Source organism: Ictalurus furcatus, chromosome 8, assembly GCF_023375685.1.
Source record: "Ictalurus furcatus strain D&B chromosome 8, Billie_1.0, whole genome shotgun sequence".
Classification (NCBI taxonomy): Eukaryota; Metazoa; Chordata; class Actinopteri; order Siluriformes; family Ictaluridae; genus Ictalurus; species Ictalurus furcatus.
The window spans coordinates 24,819,260-24,839,835 of NC_071262.1; the positions used below are offsets into that span (position 1 = coordinate 24,819,260).

General features: G+C 38.8%; 1 protein-coding gene across 2 annotated transcripts in view; it reads left to right on the top strand.

The window, feature by feature from the left end:
* The window catches only part of aff2 (AF4/FMR2 family, member 2), a 261,030-nt gene that overhangs the window by 167,796 nt on the left and 72,658 nt on the right, over positions 1-20,576 (top strand). For both annotated transcript variants that reach the window (XM_053631672.1, XM_053631673.1), the window contains exons 8-9: positions 9,226-9,277; positions 17,072-17,109. In XM_053631672.1, the coding sequence (XP_053487647.1) occupies positions 9,226-9,277; positions 17,072-17,109 (90 nt within the window). The remainder of the gene's footprint in view (positions 1-9,225; positions 9,278-17,071; positions 17,110-20,576) is intronic.

The window sequence follows — 20,576 nt, forward strand, 5'->3', positions numbered from 1 at the left end:
TTTTCACCAGACATCAGTATTAACTCTACATATATAAAGAAATCCAAGCATTAAAGTCCATACGTGAAGTTGTGTGTAATAAAGTGGAATGACACAGGGGAAAAAGTATTGAACACGCTAACTGAAATGTATTTAATACTTCATGGAGAAGCCTTTGTTTGTAATGACGGCTTCAAGACACTTCCTGTATGAAGAAATTAATGGGCCGCAGTATTCAGGTGTGATTTTTGGCCCATTCTTCTAAACATATTGTCTTTAAACCTTGTTCAATTGGATTCGAGTCAGGTGATTGACTGGGTCGTTCTAACACCTTGATTTATTTTCTCTGAAACCAATTGAGAGTTTCCTTTGCTGTATGCTTTGGATCGTTGTCCTGCTGGAAGGTCCACCCACGTCTCATCTTCATCATCCTGATTCTTGTCAAGAATCTCCCAGTAAAGGACTCCATTCATTCTATTATATGAAGTCCACCAGTACCATGTGATGAAAAACAGCCCCACACCATGATGATTCCACCTCCAAACTTCACTGTTGGTGTAGTGTTTTTAGGGTGATGTGCAGTGCCATTTATTCTCCAAAGATGGTGTGTAGTATGACAGCCAAAAAGTTCAATTTTGCTCTCGTCTGACCAGACTACACTGTCCCAGTATTTCATAGGCTTGTCCAAATGAGTTGTAGCAAATTTTAAACAAGCTTTGACTTTTCTTTATTAATGGAGTCTTGCGTGGTGAGCGTGAACAGTGGAGTGCACTGCCTATTGTTTTCTCTGTGACGATGGCACCTGCTGCCTCCAAGTGTTTCTGGAGCTCTTTCTGAGTGGTCCTTGGCACTTGGGCTACTTTTCTTTCTCCCTGGTCAGAAATCTCGTGAGGAGCTCCTGTGCGTGGCCGGTTGATGACGGAGTGATGTTGCTTCCACTTGTGGATAATGGCCCCAATGGTGCTTACTGGAGGATTCAGAAGTTTTGAAATACGCCTGTATCCGATTCCATCAATATGTTTTGCAACAATAAGGTTGCAAAGGTCTTTTTTGTGTGACACCTTGGCAACTAAAAGCCTTTTTATAGACTATCAATTTACTAACCCAGCTGATATTAATTTCCACAGATAGGGGGTATAATTACTTACGGATTTCAGCTGGTTCCTTGCCTTACCTTGCCTTGGAGGACTGCTTTTTCTTAGTGTGTTCAATCCTTTTTTCCTTTATTTATGGACTTTAATGTTGTGAATTCTTTATATTTCCAGATTTCTTGAGTTAATACTGATCTCTGGTGAAAATTTCATGTGAATAACCTCATTGGACTTTGTGTACATTGAACCTGCAGCATTGGATCTTACTGAATGATTTGGAAACGATGAGGATTTCTCAAACGTTTAATAATATCGGTCATTTCAGTTTTGAATAATGTAATAATGGACAATACGTGTCACTCGAGGACTCAGACAGCAGATCCTGAAAGAGGACAGACTTGGTGTGATTTTGCTGCTCATTGACTAGACGTCTATCACGTGCTTTCCAGCTTTCTCTGGTTTATACTGAGGCAAGACAGCAGCGCAGCAGGTAGCAGTGGTGCCTCACAGCCGCAGGGTTCGATCCTGAGCTCGGGTTACTTTCCTGCACTGAGTTTCACATGTTCTCCATGCGTCCATGTGGGTTCCCTCCGGTTCTCTGCTTTGCTCCCACCTTACAAAAACATGGCTGTTAATGGATTGGCTACGCTAAATTGCCCTGCGGTCTGAGTGAGTGAGTGTGTGTGTGTGCATATGTGATGGACTGCCATGGGTTTTTCACCCGTCTAGGCTGAACTGCTACTGCTGGTTCTGGAGTTGCTTACAGCTCCACCACAAATCAGAGACATGGTGATGGAGAATGAATGAATGGATTACATATTGGTCCAAAAATAGAACTTTTTTTGTAAAATAAAGAATATTTTGTGACCCTAGCCAATGTTTTTTTTGTTTGTTTGTTTTTTGTTTGTTTTTTTGGGAGGATTTTTATTTATTTATTTATTTATTTATGATTTAACTTTTATCCTTTTGAGGTTTGGTGGGTTTCCTTTTGTTCTTTTGTTCTTGTCAGTTGGTTGGTGTTTTTTTTTTTTAGAAAGAATTTTGTTACCTTGTTTATGGAAACTTTTTTGTTTCTTTTTTGTAGTTTGTTTTTTTTCTTTGTGAAAGAATTGATTCGCTTGTTTATTGAGATTTTTTGGTTGTTTTGTTTTTTTGTAAAAGAATATTTTGTGACTAACAAATAAAAAGTTTTTTGTTTGTTTTGGGGTTGTTGTTTTGTTTTTGTTTTTTTAGTAAAAAGATTCTTTTTATTTATCGTTACCCTTATTTGTGGGGATTTGTTTTTGTTTTTCCTTTTTGGTGTTTGGTGAATTTTCTTTTGTTCTTTTTTTATTATTGGGTTGTTGTTTTTTGTATTGTTTTTGGATGAAAGAATTTTGTTACCTTATTTTTGTTTGTTTCTTTGTTTTTGTGTTTAAGTTTGCTTTGCTTGTTTATGGAGATTTTGTTTGTTTTTTGTCCATTTAGCATTTTTTTGCAAAAAAAAAAGAATATTTTGTGACTCTAGCCAATGTTTTGTGTGATTTTTCTTTTTGTTGTTGTTGTTGTTGTTGTTTTTTGTTTGTTTGTTTTTGTAAAAAGGTTTTTAAAAATGTTATTTGTTCTTTTGTTGTTGTTGGGTCATTGTTGGGTGGTTACCTTGTTTATGGGCATTTTTGTTGGTTTTCTTTCCTTGTTTTTATTTACTTTGTTTGTTTGTTTTTTACTTTGTGAAAGATAAAATATAGCTTTGCTTGTGTTTTTTTGTTTTGTAGATTTTTTTGGGTTTCTTTGTATTTCTCCATTTGACATTTTGTGTAAAAGAAAGAATATTTTGTTACCCTTGCTTATGTTTTTCCCATACACACATGTTCTCTGCTCATTTGAAGAGAGCTCAGAATAAACACACAGACACTTGTTTTAAATATTCATCATGTTACTGTGTCATTATGCCAAGATATGTAATACACTTGGGAATGGTAAGATGAACATTTTGTTGCACGTATTTTGGCACATCCCCTTTCTCTTTTGTCAGAGATTTTAAAAAAAGAAGAAAGCATTAAGCAAATCCACACTGGAACAAATTGAGTTCCTTTGCATTTTAGATCAGCTTTCACTAATGAAACTATGCCTCAGTGACGCCAGGGAAAAACTGAACGCATCTCAGGTTTCTCCTGTCAGATGTTAACACTTATGCCTTTTACGCCATCACCGTCGTGATTTTTCTTGGCTTTGTATCCAACACAAATAAAGCTGCTCTCCATTTATAATCTGTATTATGTCTTTGGGTTCTTTTTCAAGTACATCTACGTCATGTTGAATATTGCGACCTTTAGAATATTGCGACTGTCTTCTCACCGCAGAAAGGAGATTTACTTAGTAGTGATGTCTTTACACAATATATACATCATGTCACTAGCATGGATGAGACAAATTTACTTATTGTTTATATTTCATATGTTTCCCTCCTCATATCTTCCTTATAAACCAGCCAGCTCTTCCTTTTTCCATGTATTAGAACCTATAAACTTCATACTTTCTGCATGTCCTTGTGGTTGAGAGGTTAATTTAGCAGCGTGGTAAACACTGGAGCAATTAGCCATTAAATATAGCTCCACTCTTAAACTCAAATTGCCCAGATGGGATCTTGCTCTGGAATAATATGTCTAATAAAGTCGGGTGTATTAGATCACTGGTTTCAGAGTTTCCCTTTCCAAACGACGCCGCAGACTGATTGTTTGTGTCGGCGACCTTGTTTAATCAGTAGTCAAACACTGGGCAAAAACAGATGTTCAACCGAAAACATCGCAGTCGCTTTCAAGAGCCGGAGGACGTCGCGTTGTTTTTACACAACTCTTTGCGGTGCCGTAAAATTCAGCAGCCACGTCGCTTCCCAGAATGCAAAGAAGTTTGTAACCTCAATCCTGCACCCAGTCAGGCGTCTCTCTTCCCCCTCTTTTATTTCTTCTCTTCTCTCGGCTTTTGTCTTGTGCCATGTTGATCCGTGGCCAGGTTGTTGAAATAACCCCGTCTCGGTCTGTAGGAGAGGGAAATAGGAATTGAACACCAATTAGTGAGAATATACGTCAAAATTGATATTGTAGAATGTCTGAAACGATTTGTGTCTGAAGTGATCTGTGTACCTTCCGTTTAATCAATGTAAGGATAAAGAATTTTTTTCATTTTCCATTTTCCATTCTTAACTCAAAAATATGAAATTCTAAAATTTAACTATAAAACAAAACACCTTTTTGAACTCCTTTCATCAACAAACACAAAGATCACTGAGAAAACACAAGGATTGAACAGGGAAAGATGGAGGAATAATAATCTAATAGCAAAAGACTAAGGAATGGAGGCACATCATGGTATTGAAGCTGTATACCAATGGGATTGTCAAAATGTTTCGTGTTTACCAACATTTCTCTCTCAAGTAGCCAGTCCATCCAGGATTTCGCAGAGTCCTTTTGTGATTGTTGCAGCCAAAAATGCTTGATTTTTCTGCGTTTTTTTTTTTTCTTCCCAAAATTTGCATTTTTTGTGTTTTTTTGCGGAAAACTACTTGAGCTGTCCTTCACAGTGATGGTTGTTGGTTAATGAGACCTTTTATCTGTACTCGTGTTCGTCACACTTGATTTGAAGAGGGCTTTGTCTGAATGTGTGTTGTGGTGATGTCACATGATGTGTCCTCAGAATATTGCAGAGTTGATATTGTGTTCCTTTCAGTGCTTCATTTGCTTGATTTTGTGTTCATTTCTGCGATCGCAAAAATTGTGAAATTCTGAAGGGACTGACAGAAATTCTCGAGTGTCCACACAACTTAAGAAGAAAAAGGACAAGTAGATGACAACTTCCTAGATAAATGAGGTGTTTGTCTTCCTTTAAAATAACCCTCTTTGAACCTTTGAAAATTCAATTCAATTCAATTATATTTGTGTAGCGCTTTTAACAATGGACATTGTCTCAGAGCATCTTTACAGAAATATATAAACACAGGATACAGATTTTAAGCATGTGGATTAATCCTTATTGAGCGAGCCGGTGGTGATGGTGGCGAGGAAAAACTCCCTAAGATGTTAAGAGGAAGAAACCTTGAAAGGAACCAGACTCAGAAGGGAACCCGTCCTCATCTGGGTAACGACGGATAGTGTGAAAGTAAAAGAAAGTTCATTATAGTTTTTATATGAAGTCTGTTTGTTGAACTAGTCCACTGTTCACGGAGACCTGAGTGCAAAACTGCATGTGGTAATTGCAGTCCCAAGGCCATCGCAGCAACCGTAGTCTCAGCAACCTCAGCGAGAATGTCCATGTGGAATTGAGGTTCAAAACCATTTCCATGGTACTTCAAGAGGCACCATCCTTAACAATCTCCAGGCTGCTCTGCTTGGGGTCGTCCTCAGTAGCAGAATTTAGCCTCCAGTTGATGAGAGCTCCATCCAGAGGTAGGGCATCAAGATGGATCAGGCAGGTCCGGAGTGCAGAAAGGGCAGGATCACTGGCATCTCCATAATATCATGTGTAGCTCGACAGAAGGAGAGAGGGAGAGGGAGGTAAAGAGAGGGAGAGATTATTAGGTATGCTTACTATCCCATAATGGATAAGACTGTGTACTTTGCGTAAAAGAAAGTCTATTCATGGTAAGCTTGAGTAAACAAATATGTTTTCAGCATGAGTCCCGAACACTAATCGGAAGGCTGTTCCAAAATTGCGGGGCTTTGTAAAAGAAAGCTCTTCCCCCTGCTGTAGCCTTCACTATTCGAGGTACCAACAAAAAAATCTATACGTATCCATACTTACGTTAAGATCGTAAATAAGGTTGTGAACGTAAATTTGACTCCCTTCTTCCACGGACCTCCAGAACTTCTGTCATAACTGATGAAATGTCAAAATATAAATCTGAAATTCAGGTCACTGTTTAGAGTCTGGGTTGTCTACTAAAATAAATGAAAAGTAAAAGTTTTTTTGCTCGAATCGTTTGATTGATTGTTTGGACAGAAGACAAACATATTCTCTTAGTATGGACACATCAACAGAGCTAATTATACAATTTAAATTATTCTAGAGTCACTTAAAGTACACTTAACAGTCACCTGCTTTTCGGTAAACCTACCATATAGATTCACTTTGCAGGTATACATTTACAGCATCCTGTCTTCCCTGTGATTCTAGTCCTGACTTGTTTCCTTCAGGCTAGTCAGGTTCAAAATAAAGGCAGATGTCCACCATCAGGGCGGTATCGCTGTCTGAAATACTCCGGTGATAAATTTGTTTGTGCCAGGCGAATCATTTCAGTGTGTGGAATCAACTCCAATGCTTTGCCATTGACTCTTAGTTTCCAGTGCCTGGAATCGGTGAATCACTTCTTTTTGGGATCAAATCCCTTTTAGTCTTGACCAAAAGTAAAAGCGCCTTGATTACGAGACACACTGATATAATTAATATTTGTGTATATTAAAAAATGAAATGCAAAATATATAACTATTTAGGTAAAAAAAAAAAAAATAACTCTATAGGCATAGAATTACAGCCTTCTGTCTTCCCAGCGTTTCTATTCCTGTCTTGTTCAGTTCCTACCAGTCATTCAAAATAAAGGCGGATATCCACGACTACATGTACAGTCTATTGTCGTCTACTTGTATCACTGTCAGATGCTAAATTCATCTGGTTTGTGCGAGACGAATCATTTCAGTATGTGAAATCAACTCCAAAGCTTTGCCTAGAATCGGTGAAATGACTCTTTTTGGAAATGAATCCCAGCTGAAAGCAGGATTCGTGCGTCACTTACAGCATATTATAAATATTTGTAGGCATTAAGAAAATTAAATGCTAAAATGATTGATGTTCCTGGGGTGGAAAAAAAAATTGTTTAACTGACAATAAATGAACTGATTCAAACAGTGTGTGATCATAACATAGATCATAGTCATTGATAATGAAATGTGTTTAAAGGCAGGTGTACCCAATAAACTGTTGTTTTCAAGGTTTCCTATGGCATTTCTAGAACGTTTTGAAACTTGTGTAATCCCTCCAAACCACACTCTAAAACCCACACAGATAAACACGCACACTGGCCATGGATCAGCCATTATAAACTGAAAATCCTGCCTGATTGCACCTCCAGCACCTGGTCTCCCGTGCAGGCCGACGCTGACATCTGTTAGGTATTATGAGGGTAATGACTGGGAGTTTTGTTCAAAGTTCCCCACGTTTTCTGCTGCCGCACGACAGCTTAGGTCATAGAAAACTAAACCTTAAACACATTTCCCCCATTTATAGAGCCTGTTTTTATTGTTCCAGTGTTAGGAGGAAAATTCCTTACTTGGCCCTTTTTTTTTTACAGCCCTGTTGTGTTCTGGTGGCCATCAGGACCTGACATTCAGAAATATCGCTCAACAAGCTGTCAGGATGATGCCATGTGACCCTCATAACTACAACACAGATGACATCATGCTCTGATTCTCGTGTTTTAACGAGGTCATGGCTTGGTGTATTTTATATACTGTATCACAAGATTCTATGTACAGGATGGGAGATTAGCTAGCAGTATTCCCCACAGTACAAGTAAGACAGTAGAGCCAAAATACCCCCTCCTGAACAGGTGAATAGGAATGAATAAGACTAATAAGCCTTAGAAGACCTTGATATTCTGTCTGCTCGGAGAAGGAGAAGAGAAAAAATCAATACCTGTTCATTTTACAGGTTGTTTATTGAAGATTACAAACTGTGCCTAGCAAAGACTTAAATAAACTCATAATGGTGTTCAAAAATTGGTTTACAATCTCATATAATGTGTTGATTCATTCACAGTAGCAACATTTCTGACAGAAATGCCCACTTTGAGATCAATTTCATGTATATATTAATGTGCTTCTTCGGTGAATAATTTATCGTTTTTTTAAATAAAATCAACAAATTCAAGGGGACTTGTTGGCCAAATATAGTCAAATAAAGTATTTTACATAAATAAATAAATAAATAAATAAATACACAAAAAAGAGCTGAGTGTTGTTGAGGTTATACTATATGTCGTAAGTGATAAGTCAGGAATAAAAGCAGGTGCGTGCGTGCTGTTAAAGGAAAATAATCAACGACCAGGTGGTGTTGTGTGACCTGACACAAAGTGGAGTTACTGTCACCGCCAAGAAGTTGATTATTTTTAGTACATCCTGAAGTGTTTTATTCCTCTTATACCACCACAGCAATGTGCCAATACTAAAAAAAAAAAATTATTTGGGTGACGTCATACTTTTTAAACATTTAAAGATACATCGAATGTTGTGGAAAGTCAGCAAAGCAAGTTAGTTCCTGTTACAAATAACTTTATAGCAGCTATGAAGAGTCGTTCCCTCACCAACCTCTCTTTTCTCTTTCTTGAAGTTAATAAGACAAAAAACATGTAGCTTGTTATGTTACAGAGAAACTGGAAAGTGCAAAGTCCTCTGTCCAGAACACTTAAAGTTACAGCTTTACCTCTGACTGTTGCAAAGCGCTGACACTGGAGACTCCTTCGAAAAATGCTAAATAAACCTTTCCTCACACACACACAAAAAAAATCCACCATGTCAACAATGACACGTTTTTTAATCTGAGGGTGTTAATTAATTAAAAAGATTTGTCTTGGGGAGGGGAGGGGGGGACACATTGGTTAGCACGTTTGCCTCGTACCTCCGAGGTTGGGAGTTCGAATCCCGCCTTTGCTCTGTGTCCACGGAGCTTACGTGTTGTCCTCGTGCTTCAGGGGTTTCCTCCAGGTACTCCGGTTTCCTCCCACATTCCAAAGACATGTGTTGTAGGCTGTTTGGTATTTCTAAATTGTGTGAATGTGTGTGCGATTGTGCCCTGTGATGGGTTGGTACCCCGTCCAGTGTGTCTGCCGCCCTGTGTCCCAAGCTCCCTGGGATAGGTTCCAGGCGATACAGAAAATGGATCTATGGATTTATCTTGGACGAGGCACTATTGTCAGCATGGTTGTAGATAATGAATCAACAACATCTGACCAATCAGATTTGAGAATCCGGTTGGGGCACATCACACTACCCTGTTGCGTAATAATTTCCTACAATGTTGTGGTTCATTCTTTTTATTTATTTATTTCCTTTTGCCCTTTCAGATGACAAAGCTTTCTGTTATTCATGACTTTGATCATGTTTTTTTTTTTTTTTTGCTTGTATTTCAGAATGCTGGAAGATGACTTGAAGATCAGCAGTGATGAAGAAGACAATGAACAGGTGAGACACAGTATAAATGATATTGGGGGGTGCGGGGGGTAGGGGGTGGGGGGGGGGGGGCTTTAAAACACTCTTCATTTAAAAGCTTTAATTGTTTAATTGTTGCTTAAACGAATGTTCCCAGAAAATGAATGGACCACATAGAAAATGTTCACCTTTGGTGTGTCGTGAAGTGATTTCTGTGCTGTTGGAAATGTTGTGAGGGAGCATACTGATTGTGTAAATACTCTCTGATTAGCTTTGACCTTTCTTTTGTGCTTAGAAACCACGTTTTTATCATTTATATTTGATTTGTTTTGATTGAGCTTGCAAATTAGCAGCATTCTATTCTCACGATATGAGACATTTTTACAGACAATTTAATCACCTCTCTCTTACACACACACACACACACACACACACACAAACACACTCACTCTCTCTCACCATGCACTCCTTCCTGCGATCATCTCACTCACAGGCTTGGGGGTAACGGAATACATGTAACGACGTTACGTAATCAGGATACAAAAAGACCATAGCTATAATCCGTTACAGTTATGTCAAAAAAACAAAGTAATCAGATCACAGGTACATTTAGTAAAACATGGGAATACTATCAGGATTACAATTTTTCATTTAAAACCAAAGAAATGAAACTTTTGACATCACACAATATAAACAGCTGCTTGATTATAGTTCTGGTTCTCTCTTGCCAGTCGTGACTCACGTAAGCAACCTCCTGGTGCATGCGCTAATACATTTTGTGCAAAGTTAATTTGGTAGAAATGAACAAAAACTGTTCTCTGAAACGCTTTAGTTAGGGTGACCATACATCCTCTTTTTCCCAGGACATGTCCTCTTTTTCTGACCTTAAAAAAGCGACCGGCCGGGATGTCTAAATTTGAGAAAATGTCCAGGATTCGACTTTAGTTTCATGATGATGTGCTTATGGTCTAATACTGCATCAGATGTGCGCATATTCCCGCCTTCTAACACACTGATTGGTCGATTATAAAAGGCTTGTAGCAACTATTGGCCAAATTCCTGCCTCTCAACCATTAGCCTACTCTCAGTGAACGTGCGAAGGTGAAGCACTGTTGTGTACGGCGTCAAACGGTTGCTTGACGATAGCAGCAATTGACCGCTGTCCTGATCTGAAACAATGGCGATATGAGGTCATTTTTAATTTCATGTTATCGCATTGCTTCATATTACATGGCCATGGCATCTAATATTTTATTTTACTCCATGGACATTCAAAAGAATGTAGGAATTTATATATATTTATGTGATACTAATTGTGCTAATAGTGTGTCTTTTTCAGTGTATTCAAATCTGCATTCACAGTAGCACTTTTTTTTTCAACGCTATTAAGACACGGAGGTGTCCTCTTTTTTTGGAAAAGCAGAATATGGTCACCCGAACTTTTGTGATGCAATGTTACCCGCATCATAGACAGTGATCTTTTATTTATTCATTTATATATTTATTTTCTCAAAACAAATCCAAACATTGAACACGTTGAAGCTCTAAAATAAGCTCTAAATAAAAGTATTTCCGATCATATTGCTTTTCTCTTGACTTTATTTACATATGTGACCTTGAAGTAATCCAAAAATAATCAGATTGCATTACTTTCATATTGTGAGACTTGGATTACGTTACTGATAACATTTTTTCATAAAGTAATTTGTAACTGTAACGGAATACATTTGTAAAGTAACCCTCCCAACACTGCTCATTCACATGTACACACTGACACACACAAACATACAGCACACATCTCACTGTGCCACACTCGGTCAATAATGGACTAGCTGGACTACATAAGGGATAATGAGCATGTTTTCCAAAATAGTGTGTGTGTGTGTGTGTGTGTGTGTGTGTGTGCAATCTTATTGTGTCCATATAAAACCATATCCAAACCAATTAACCTCCATCTCCCTCCTGCCTCTCTCTCTCTCTCTCTCTCTCGCTCTCTCTCTCTCTCTCTCTCTCTCTCTCTGTCTCTTTTTCTCAGACACACACATACATTTTGCTTACGATTGTATAGAGATACACTATCTGATACAAATTACCTGATAAATTACAGACAAAATAGTTTAAGCATGTATTTGTCCCTTGTTTATGACCCTTGCCCTTCCCTTTGCCATTCTTTGCACTTCTATTATCTCTAGCTTTATATATATATATATATATATATATATATATATATATATATATATATATATATATATATATTGCTATAGAACAATAACAGTCTCACAGTCTCCTGACATAAAAAGCAGCCTTTTCCCTGAAGCACAGTCTCTGTTAAGCTTTTATTTAAGCTCATGATTATATCAACATTGTTTCTCCCAAATGGTTTGAGAGCAAAGTGGGATTACACAGAGGCCTCAGAGATAAGACACCTCCAAACCCACTTTGCGAATTAGTGCTGTCTTTATTTACGAGTTTCCTTATTAATCAGTCAGTGTCTTGCTCCATCCTCTGTGATTGAAAAGGATACTGAGGACAATGTTGGACGAGCTAATGGCATTTTTACAAGATCGTATTCAAGTCTAGGTTTTCATTTTGGGTTTAAATCAGTGCTGTATTTGAGGGTGCGGTGCTTATATGAGTGTATCAGGTGCACTGTGTACATTTACTGGCCATCTACACATTATCTGTGTCTGTGGCTGACTACAGTGCCACTGTCTGCTGGATGGTTCTGGTTGGTGGATGGTTTATCAGCCCTACAGAGATATAGAGGAGTTTACAACCTCCAGTAACACTGAGACAACTGATTCACTCATATCAGTGATACACACTACCATGTTAGTGTCACTGCTGTGCTGGGATTGGTCCACTATTCAGATAATATTTAGTGAGTGGTGGTCATGTGTTGACCCATGGACTACACTAGACTAGGCTGGTCATTTGACAGAAAATTATTAAAATGCATAAACAATATGGTATATTATATGTATATATTTCAATTTTATAAAATTAGTTGGCTGGCTTGTTGGTTGATTGATTTGCTAGTTGGTTGGCTAGTGGGTTGGCTGCCTGGTAGGTTGTTAGGTTGATTGATTAGCTAGTTGGCTGGGGGGGTGATTGGTTGGCTAGTTGGCTGATTGGTTGGCTGCCTGCCTAATGAGTCTTTATTGGTCACATATACAGTAGAGCACAGTGAAATTGTTCACTTCGCATACCCCAGCCTGTCAGGAAGCTGGGGTCAGAGCGTAGCCATGATACGGTGCCCCTGGAGCAGAGAGGTTAAGGGCCTTGCTCAAGGGCTCAACAGTGGCAGCTTGGCAGTGCTGGGGCTTGAACCCCCGACCTTCCGATCAGTAACCCAGAGCTAAGCCGCCACTGCCCTACTGGCTAGGTGGGTTGATTGGTAGGTTGATTGATTGGCTAGTTGGCTGGTTGGTTGGCTGCCTGGTAGGTTGGTTGGTTGGTTGGCTAGTTGGCTGGTTGGTTGGCTAATTGGCTGGTAGGTTGGCTGGTTGGTTGGTTGAATGATTGGCTGTTTGGTTGGTTGGTTGGTTGGTTGGCTAATTGGCTAGTAGGTTGGCTGCCTGGTAGGTTGGCTGATTGGCTGGTTGGTTGGCTGGTTGGTTGGCTGGCTGGCTGTTTGGTTGGTTGGAAGATTGGCTGTTTGGTTGGTTGGTAGGTTGACTGGCTGGATGATGGTTGGTTGATGTTATGTTTTTTGTTTGTTTGTTTATTTGTTTAGTTTTTTGCTACCCTACATGTGTGTGTGTGTGTGTGTGTGTGTGTGTGTGTGTGTGTGTGTGCATGCTATACATTCCACGTAACCTCAAAATGGTAGCTTTACAGGAAATGTTCCCACAAGCATAGGAATTCCTGTTCATTTTGGCCTTGTGTGGACATTTGGAAAACTTAAAGCTTATATTATATATCTATATATAATTGTGTGTGTGTGTGTGTGTGTGTGCCTGTTTGCTTGTGTGTGTGTGTGTGTGTATGTGCATGCATAATGGTTTAGCTTTAGATGAGAAACTACTGTGTGTACTTATAAAAAATCTGATTTCAAAAATAAATAAGTAAAAAATAGTCAGTGTTTGATAGCTTTATAATGAGTATTGTCTGAAAAAATGTAATCTTAGCCTTAAGGACAATGACCACTCAGAAATTTTAGATAGCTAGCTCTCTCAGAGGGAATGTGTCTTTTCAGTAAGGCATAACTATAGAGCAACTTGACAGTCAGATTGTATGGCCAATGCACTTAATTTGGAGTAATTTTGGACCTTGGGCTGAAACGTTTATCACTAAAAGGGCGGCCGCTGTTTTTTCAAATGGTGTATAAAAAAAAAATGGATGTCACTGTCAGTGGAGTTGACAGTGATAGCTGTTCTCAACAAAATTACTCTGCAATTTTTATAACCTTCACATTTATTACTAAATTTCTCAGTAATAAATCTCTTCTTGTGCCTGATGTTCGCAGAATGGAGCACTTAGTGCAGAATGAACAAACGGATGAATGTATTATTTGGCGTATTTTGATAAATACACTGATTTTGCTGTTTGATGCTGCTTTGTTCATTGCACTACATGACCATTTTTCAGTGTTTCCAAATAATTTCATATGCACTGTACGTTTTATTTAGCTAATTGATGCCTTGTCCCCCCTGTTGTTCAGAACTGAACATTTGAGTTGTGCCATTCATCATGCTGTGAAAAGCTTCAGCTTAGGCTTGATTTCACTATGCTAAAATCTTTTGTCATGCTGCCTTTTCGAAAAATAGTAGCACTCTCTCTCTCTCTCTCTCTCACACACACACACACACACACACACTGCCATCTCAGTTTGCTGTGAGAAACGTTCCCTGTTTCTCTCAAGCAGAAAAGCCCAAAACACTGCAAACACTAACAAAATTTTACTTGTGTTTATGTGTGAGCTTGTGTGTTTGTAGTGTGTGTGTGTGCGTGTGTGTGTATGTGTACTATATATGTGTGTGGTCATGTGCCTATGCCCACGTGCATATGTGTGTGTGTGTGCGCATGTGTGTTTGTGTGTGTGTGCCCACACATGCCGTGCTATCCTTACTGCCCCCAGCTGGGTTGCCTAGCAACGCCGGAACGTGTGCGGCTTGGAAGAAGCCCAAATTCCCCGCAGAGCAGGAAACAGCAATAAGAGCCTCTGTGACAAACGATCTGCGCTCTTTCATCTAATACACTGTGAAGATCACTGGCTCCTCTCACTGAATGATAAATGGACTGTATACAGATCAATGGCCACAGCAATAAGCCCGGGACGCCAGTCTGTGCCCGCTTAGGCGGCCCAGGTAGCACCAGACGAGCTCCACGTTCACGTACGGCTCAGATATCTCAATCCATCCCCATTTACTCCGATGCACCCGTTTCTGACCATCAAGTAGTGTCATTTATTATTGTAGTCCAATATACACATATATAGCATGATGAAATATTGTGCCTCGCTGACCGCACACATGACTATACACAAAAACACCTGCAATATCTACCTGTAAATTACTGTTTCAAAGTATGATAAATATATAGCATTGTGTAACTGTGCTAGCTTTAGGCAGCTAACGCACCAATAGATTACTTTAAAAAAAAAAAAAAAGACTGTAATTTTAAACATAATGTATGCAGTTTAGTGTTAATAAATTCAGGCCAAATTCAGACTTGGCAACATAAGTCCGAAAGATATGTCAATACTGTATTTATTAAGGGGAACGTGACCTGTAATCAGTATCGGGTTATGCACCTGTTGAAATTTTTACGGGCTGTAGTAAATGCTTCCAAGGGTAGACTTCTCTTGACTTCTTTAATTTTGATTTTCATCGTTAATAATCAGATAGCGCCAATGTTTTTGCTGCACTCTCCTGTAAAGAAAACATGACCACAGTTTGAAGGATAAGCTGACCAAGCACTCATCTGCTAGTTTTATCTACTCTGCTTAAGAAACTGACACTTTCAATTAATAGTGTCATATTTATGTATTTAATATTGAGCCCAAATGGCATTCCGTGTACTTTTGAGTGTAACATTTCACTCAAGCCGATATAGTGCAACAAAACTACATGCACTTGAAAAAGACAGGAAAACTACAAGAAAACTACATGAACTCTGAATACAGCCCAACTTTATTTACCTCACAATACGAGCTAACACCAGCATGCTAGCTAACTTCGATAATGTTACCTATATATTTTTGTGTTTTGACTACGTTTAGTTAGGTAGTCCTGTCCATAGCTAGCTCACCAACACTACACGAAGTGCCTGCAGTGATTAAGAAACACGTTGTGTTTGGCTGAATATAGTTAACGTGAAAAGACTTTGTGTGACAATATCTACCATAAACGTCTGTTTCAAAGTTTAATAAATATAGGACATGGTTACATAGGACTTAATTATATGCAACTACTGTAAGCTAGCAGTAGCTTGCTAATACAAACACACTGAAAGACTGGATTTAAGCTAGTCAGATTTGTATAAATATGAACATAACTTATGGCATGTTAATTTACTTTTACGAACAATGTTAGTTGTTTCAGCAACATCAGGACGCTAGCTCATTTAGATATTGCTACCTACATGTTGCAGCTACTTTCAGTTAGCCAGTTAGATGCGCAAAGCTAGCTATCAAACATTTTACATCTGGTGTGTAAAAAAAAAAAGAAGAAAAAGAAAAGAAAGTGGTGTTTCTATGAATGTTTGTCATAAGTAAATATCCTTCAGGGAAAGCAGCTTTGTGTTTGGCTAAATGTAGTTTAGTGAAAATAATTTGTGTTTATTTTTCTGAGGTAAAATATCCTGTTAATATGCAGATATGAGTAAATTGTAAAGTCAAGTGTTTCTGAACAATTCTTTCTTATACTGAATACATTCAAGATGTCATTTATCTTAAACCTTTCCTGTATTTACTGTTGTTTAAAAAAAAAAAAGTTTTGGCTTAGCATGGTGTTAGAATTATGGGACTACATTTAGCTCCATGCTAGCAATACTGAGTTGGAGGATAAATGAGCCTTGTAATTGTATTAACCTGAGGTTCCTGACTGTGTAAATTGGACGTGATTTCTCATTCTCTGTCCACCAGCTTTGTATCAGTTAAAAGTATAACAGTATAAAAGTTTGTTCTTGTAAAGGGGTGAGTAAAGCCAGACCCAGAACAATTAGCAATGCATAATTCAGGGTTTGCTAACTGCTTCTTTTTCTTTCTTTTTTTAACAAATGCAAAACATGAATGGGTTTTTGTATTATTATTATTATTATTTTTATGTCATCAGGGTATATCAAGATGACATCTCTGTTTATTATTTTCTTTTTCTCTGTAAAAAAAAAAAACAAAAAACAAAACAGTACAGTTTGTGAATAGTTGAACAGTTTGTGTTGTTTCGGCTCTTTGCTCCTACACGTTGGAGTTGCTATAAACAGGTACGAGGATAAAGTACATTATGTCAGCTTTAATCTAAGCGTGTTTATATAAAATATAGTTAAACCACATAGAAGCTGATGTTCAGCACTTGAATCTCAAATACGATGGAATTCAGAGCCAACAGAAATTCTTTATGTATTGCCCTTTTACGCAGTGCTGTTCGACTTTTCTGGTGTTGAATTGCTGCTTATACTGCCTTATAAATAAAATACAAAATAATCAAGAATCCTCTGTTAGGATGAAAATCCATTTGTTAGCCTCAAGCTAACATTGATCTACTGTCTAAAGTGATCATACAATACTTGAGCAGCCTTAAGCAGTTGTGTTAATTAAATTTGTATGTATGATGCACTCAATCCTGCTTTGCTCTTCATCTAATTGACATTGTGTCTCATTCACAGGCTGCAGAGAAACCCAAAACCAGGAGCACACCTCCAAAGTAAGTGACTGTTTCAGGCTGATTTGTTTCATCATGCACCCAGATGGACTATTAGACACAGTCCTGCTTCGACTTTTTCACAGCTGGAGGATTGTGAAGTATCGGATGAGACCTGAGTCTCAAACGCGAGAGTTCAGTTTCACAAGAACCGTTATTTTTCCATCTTTTATCGAAAAAAATAATAGTCTCTACCCAGAATTCTTCACCGTTTACACTGATATCATCTTTTTAAAAGTTTGCTCTTATTATCTGAAAACGGTAATCGAAGAAATATGATGTACACCCACCGGCCACTTTATTAGGAACACCTGTACACCTACGCATTTATGCAATTATTCGATTAATTTCCGCAGGACGGTGCATGAAAGCATGCAGATATATGTCAAGAGCTTCATTTCACTTTATGTTCACATCAAATATCAGAATGGCAGAAGGGGGGTTCAGGGATTTGACCTGTTGGTGGTTTTATGAGAGAGATCCAAGGAGAATGGCCAGACTGGTTCGAACAGCAAGGCTGCGTAACTCAAATAACCACTCGTTACAGCCGTGGTGAGCAGAAAAGCAATTTAAGTATTTTAGTTGTAAAAATGACCAAAATAGTCATTTCTATATCAGGTCTACTCTCAAATATTGACTGTTTTTCTATGGGTGACCACCCGCCTCCATTCGTCAATCAGTCCGTACAGAAAATGTTGGTTTTTTTTGTGTTTGTTGCAGCCACAAATGCTTGAATGCGCATTGTGATGACGTCACATGGCGCGTCCTGGTTCAAATATGCGTAAAATCAGCGATAATTTTAAAAAATCACAAATTCCTCCGAACATTACGCCGTTTGCTTAATTTTGCGTTCATTTCAGCTATCACAAAATCTCCCGAAATCCTGGAGGGACTGGTCAGTGGGTGCAGCAGCTGGTGCCGTAGATGTGATCGGACGCAGAGGCACAGCAACAGACAGAAAAAAACTGGAGTTGTCCTTTAAGACAGGGCAGTTAACACTGTGCATTAAAACAGATAGAACAACAGTTTTAATTATAAGCGTGAAATGGTGTGAACAGGACATTAACATGCAGGTTAATGTTTATATAAGGATTTTAGCAAACACCTAAAAAATACATCTCAGGTTCAAATAACGTATTCTTGCATAATACGTATTATTGGAATAAAGTAGTGCATCAGGTAATCGGAAAATATTCAAATCAAAAACTGCTGGTCAGATGGTATAGCTGTTTACACCCTTAAGAAAAAAGAAAGCCGGATTGTTACACACATTTAGCAACACTATCTAATCTACTTAAACACAGTCCAGAGTTATTATTACCAGCTAAGCAGTTTGGACCATCATCCCAGTTTGCTAGCAAGCGAACTAATATTATACTGTGTTAACTGCATTATTAGGGAAATATCCGATTTCATTATTTACTTAGTTAGCATTAGGCTTACCATTAGATTGTGTATTCAAAACAGTAGCCAAATTTGCTAGCAAGCATTATCCCTTAGCATCCCTGATTGTTGGCCATCATGCGATAAATGGAGACGTAATATAACTAGCACATGGGAATGGCTAACAAGTACATAAGGTGCAAATTGTATTTTCAAGTGGATGCAAATAGCTATTAGAATTTATTCAAACCCCCAACACTGGACCCCCCCCCCCACACACACACACACACCATCACCGCCACTATATAAAGGATTATGTAATACATTATATACAGCGTGCCATTTTCATAGATTCTAGTCTGAATGATGAAAGATAACGAGATGCTGTATGTCACATTATGAAGAAATTTCCTCACTATCCACGGGAGAATCGCTACGACTGGTATTGCTCCTGTTATTAAGTCTCCAGCGTTTATTTCCCAGCATCCTCCTGTCTCTCCTTCATCTCTGACGATGCCTCTGTTGGCTTCTCAGAGGCAGCGTAAGGTGCAGACGGGGTCTCATTAAGGAGACGGAGAGAGAAATATGGCCTGCAGCTCTGTTCTCAGCCAGGGAGACTAGGAGTGGAGGAGCTGTGAGCGATCCTGGGGCCACGACTTCATTCCTCTAACAAAAGCAAAGCGTGGGGAGCAGAGACAGAGCTGCAGGGGGTAGAGGCAGGGTTGGAGGAGGGAGTTAAAGAGGTGGAGGGTCTCATGGAGAAGGCAGTTAGTAAGAGGGAGCTGGAGCATAAGTGGCAATTAGACGGGTGGTGGCTTAGACTGTGTGATCATTTACTAATGAGGTCTTGAATACTGCTTAAGAGGTCTTTGATAGCTTTGCTTGATATTCATTCTCGTGTGTTGTTCTCTGCATAGTAGTGTACAGTACTTCACTGTATTCCCTACTGACTTTTTTACTTTATATGAGTACTAATACCAATACTGGTACCTAACTAAGCAAGCCACTTAGCATTAAGCAACAGGGACATCATGGATCATTCAGCTCTGTTTATATTGGTTGGTGCTGCATGCAGTACTCCTCATGCTGAGCTTTATGTTTAAGATATTAAATAGTATCTTGAATAGAGAACATGACACTGTGCAGCAAGCATTGTCGAGTTAAAAGTAAGTGCAAGGTGCCACGAATTGCACCGTGACTCGCAAGCAAAGTGTAGACCCTGGCGAAAGGAAGCGTGTGTGTGCTCAGTGCTCAGTGCTCGCTGATCTGAAGTGCTCTCACATGCGACATTTTCTCTGCACACTCGTATCACTTCTGCATGATTGTAAAAATCTTTGATATAATGTTTAAGCGCATGTAAACAAGCACGATATTGGGCCGATATCCGATACCAGTATCGATGTCATTCCATTACTCAAAGTCAGGCCTCCCGTTTCGATTTTTTAGCAAATGGACCCAGAGAAACAGCGACAAATCTCATTGGTGTTAAGACTGATTTCACCTTGATACGTTCATTTCAAAATGATTTGATCATACTCTCCATCACACAATATTTTAGAAATTCATTTTGCACCATGTGCTTGAGGTGTAGTGTCGTAAAATTCATTTTTAGCATAGTTCCACTTTTAGTAATAATTGAAAGTGTGTCAATTTCGGTCCAAACCTCACACTAACTGTCCTGCAGCTCACTTTGGGACATTATGGGTGTGTTGTTAGGCAGCTGCTCCTGCAATAAAGTCCAATTTAGTTCCACGTCTAAATGACAGCCCTTAAAAAATGGCACTCAGAATCGTATACCAAGTCAAATTTAGACCAAATAAAGCCGGGAGTGTCAGATCAGCACGTCGGTTTGACTTAGACATGATCTCTGTCGTGTCCATGGGGGCCTGTATGAAGCATCTAGCTATTCCCTACTTCCACAGTGAGGCAATGTGCCCATTAAAACATAGCCCACAGTTCAGCCTAGGGCACCATGCTGCAGAAAATCTAGCTGCATGACTGCATGGGTTTCACACAGCCCTAAAATCAGCACTCCTGTGGTGTGGAATCAGGCTTCACATGGTCAATAGTTTTACTTGTATTGAAAG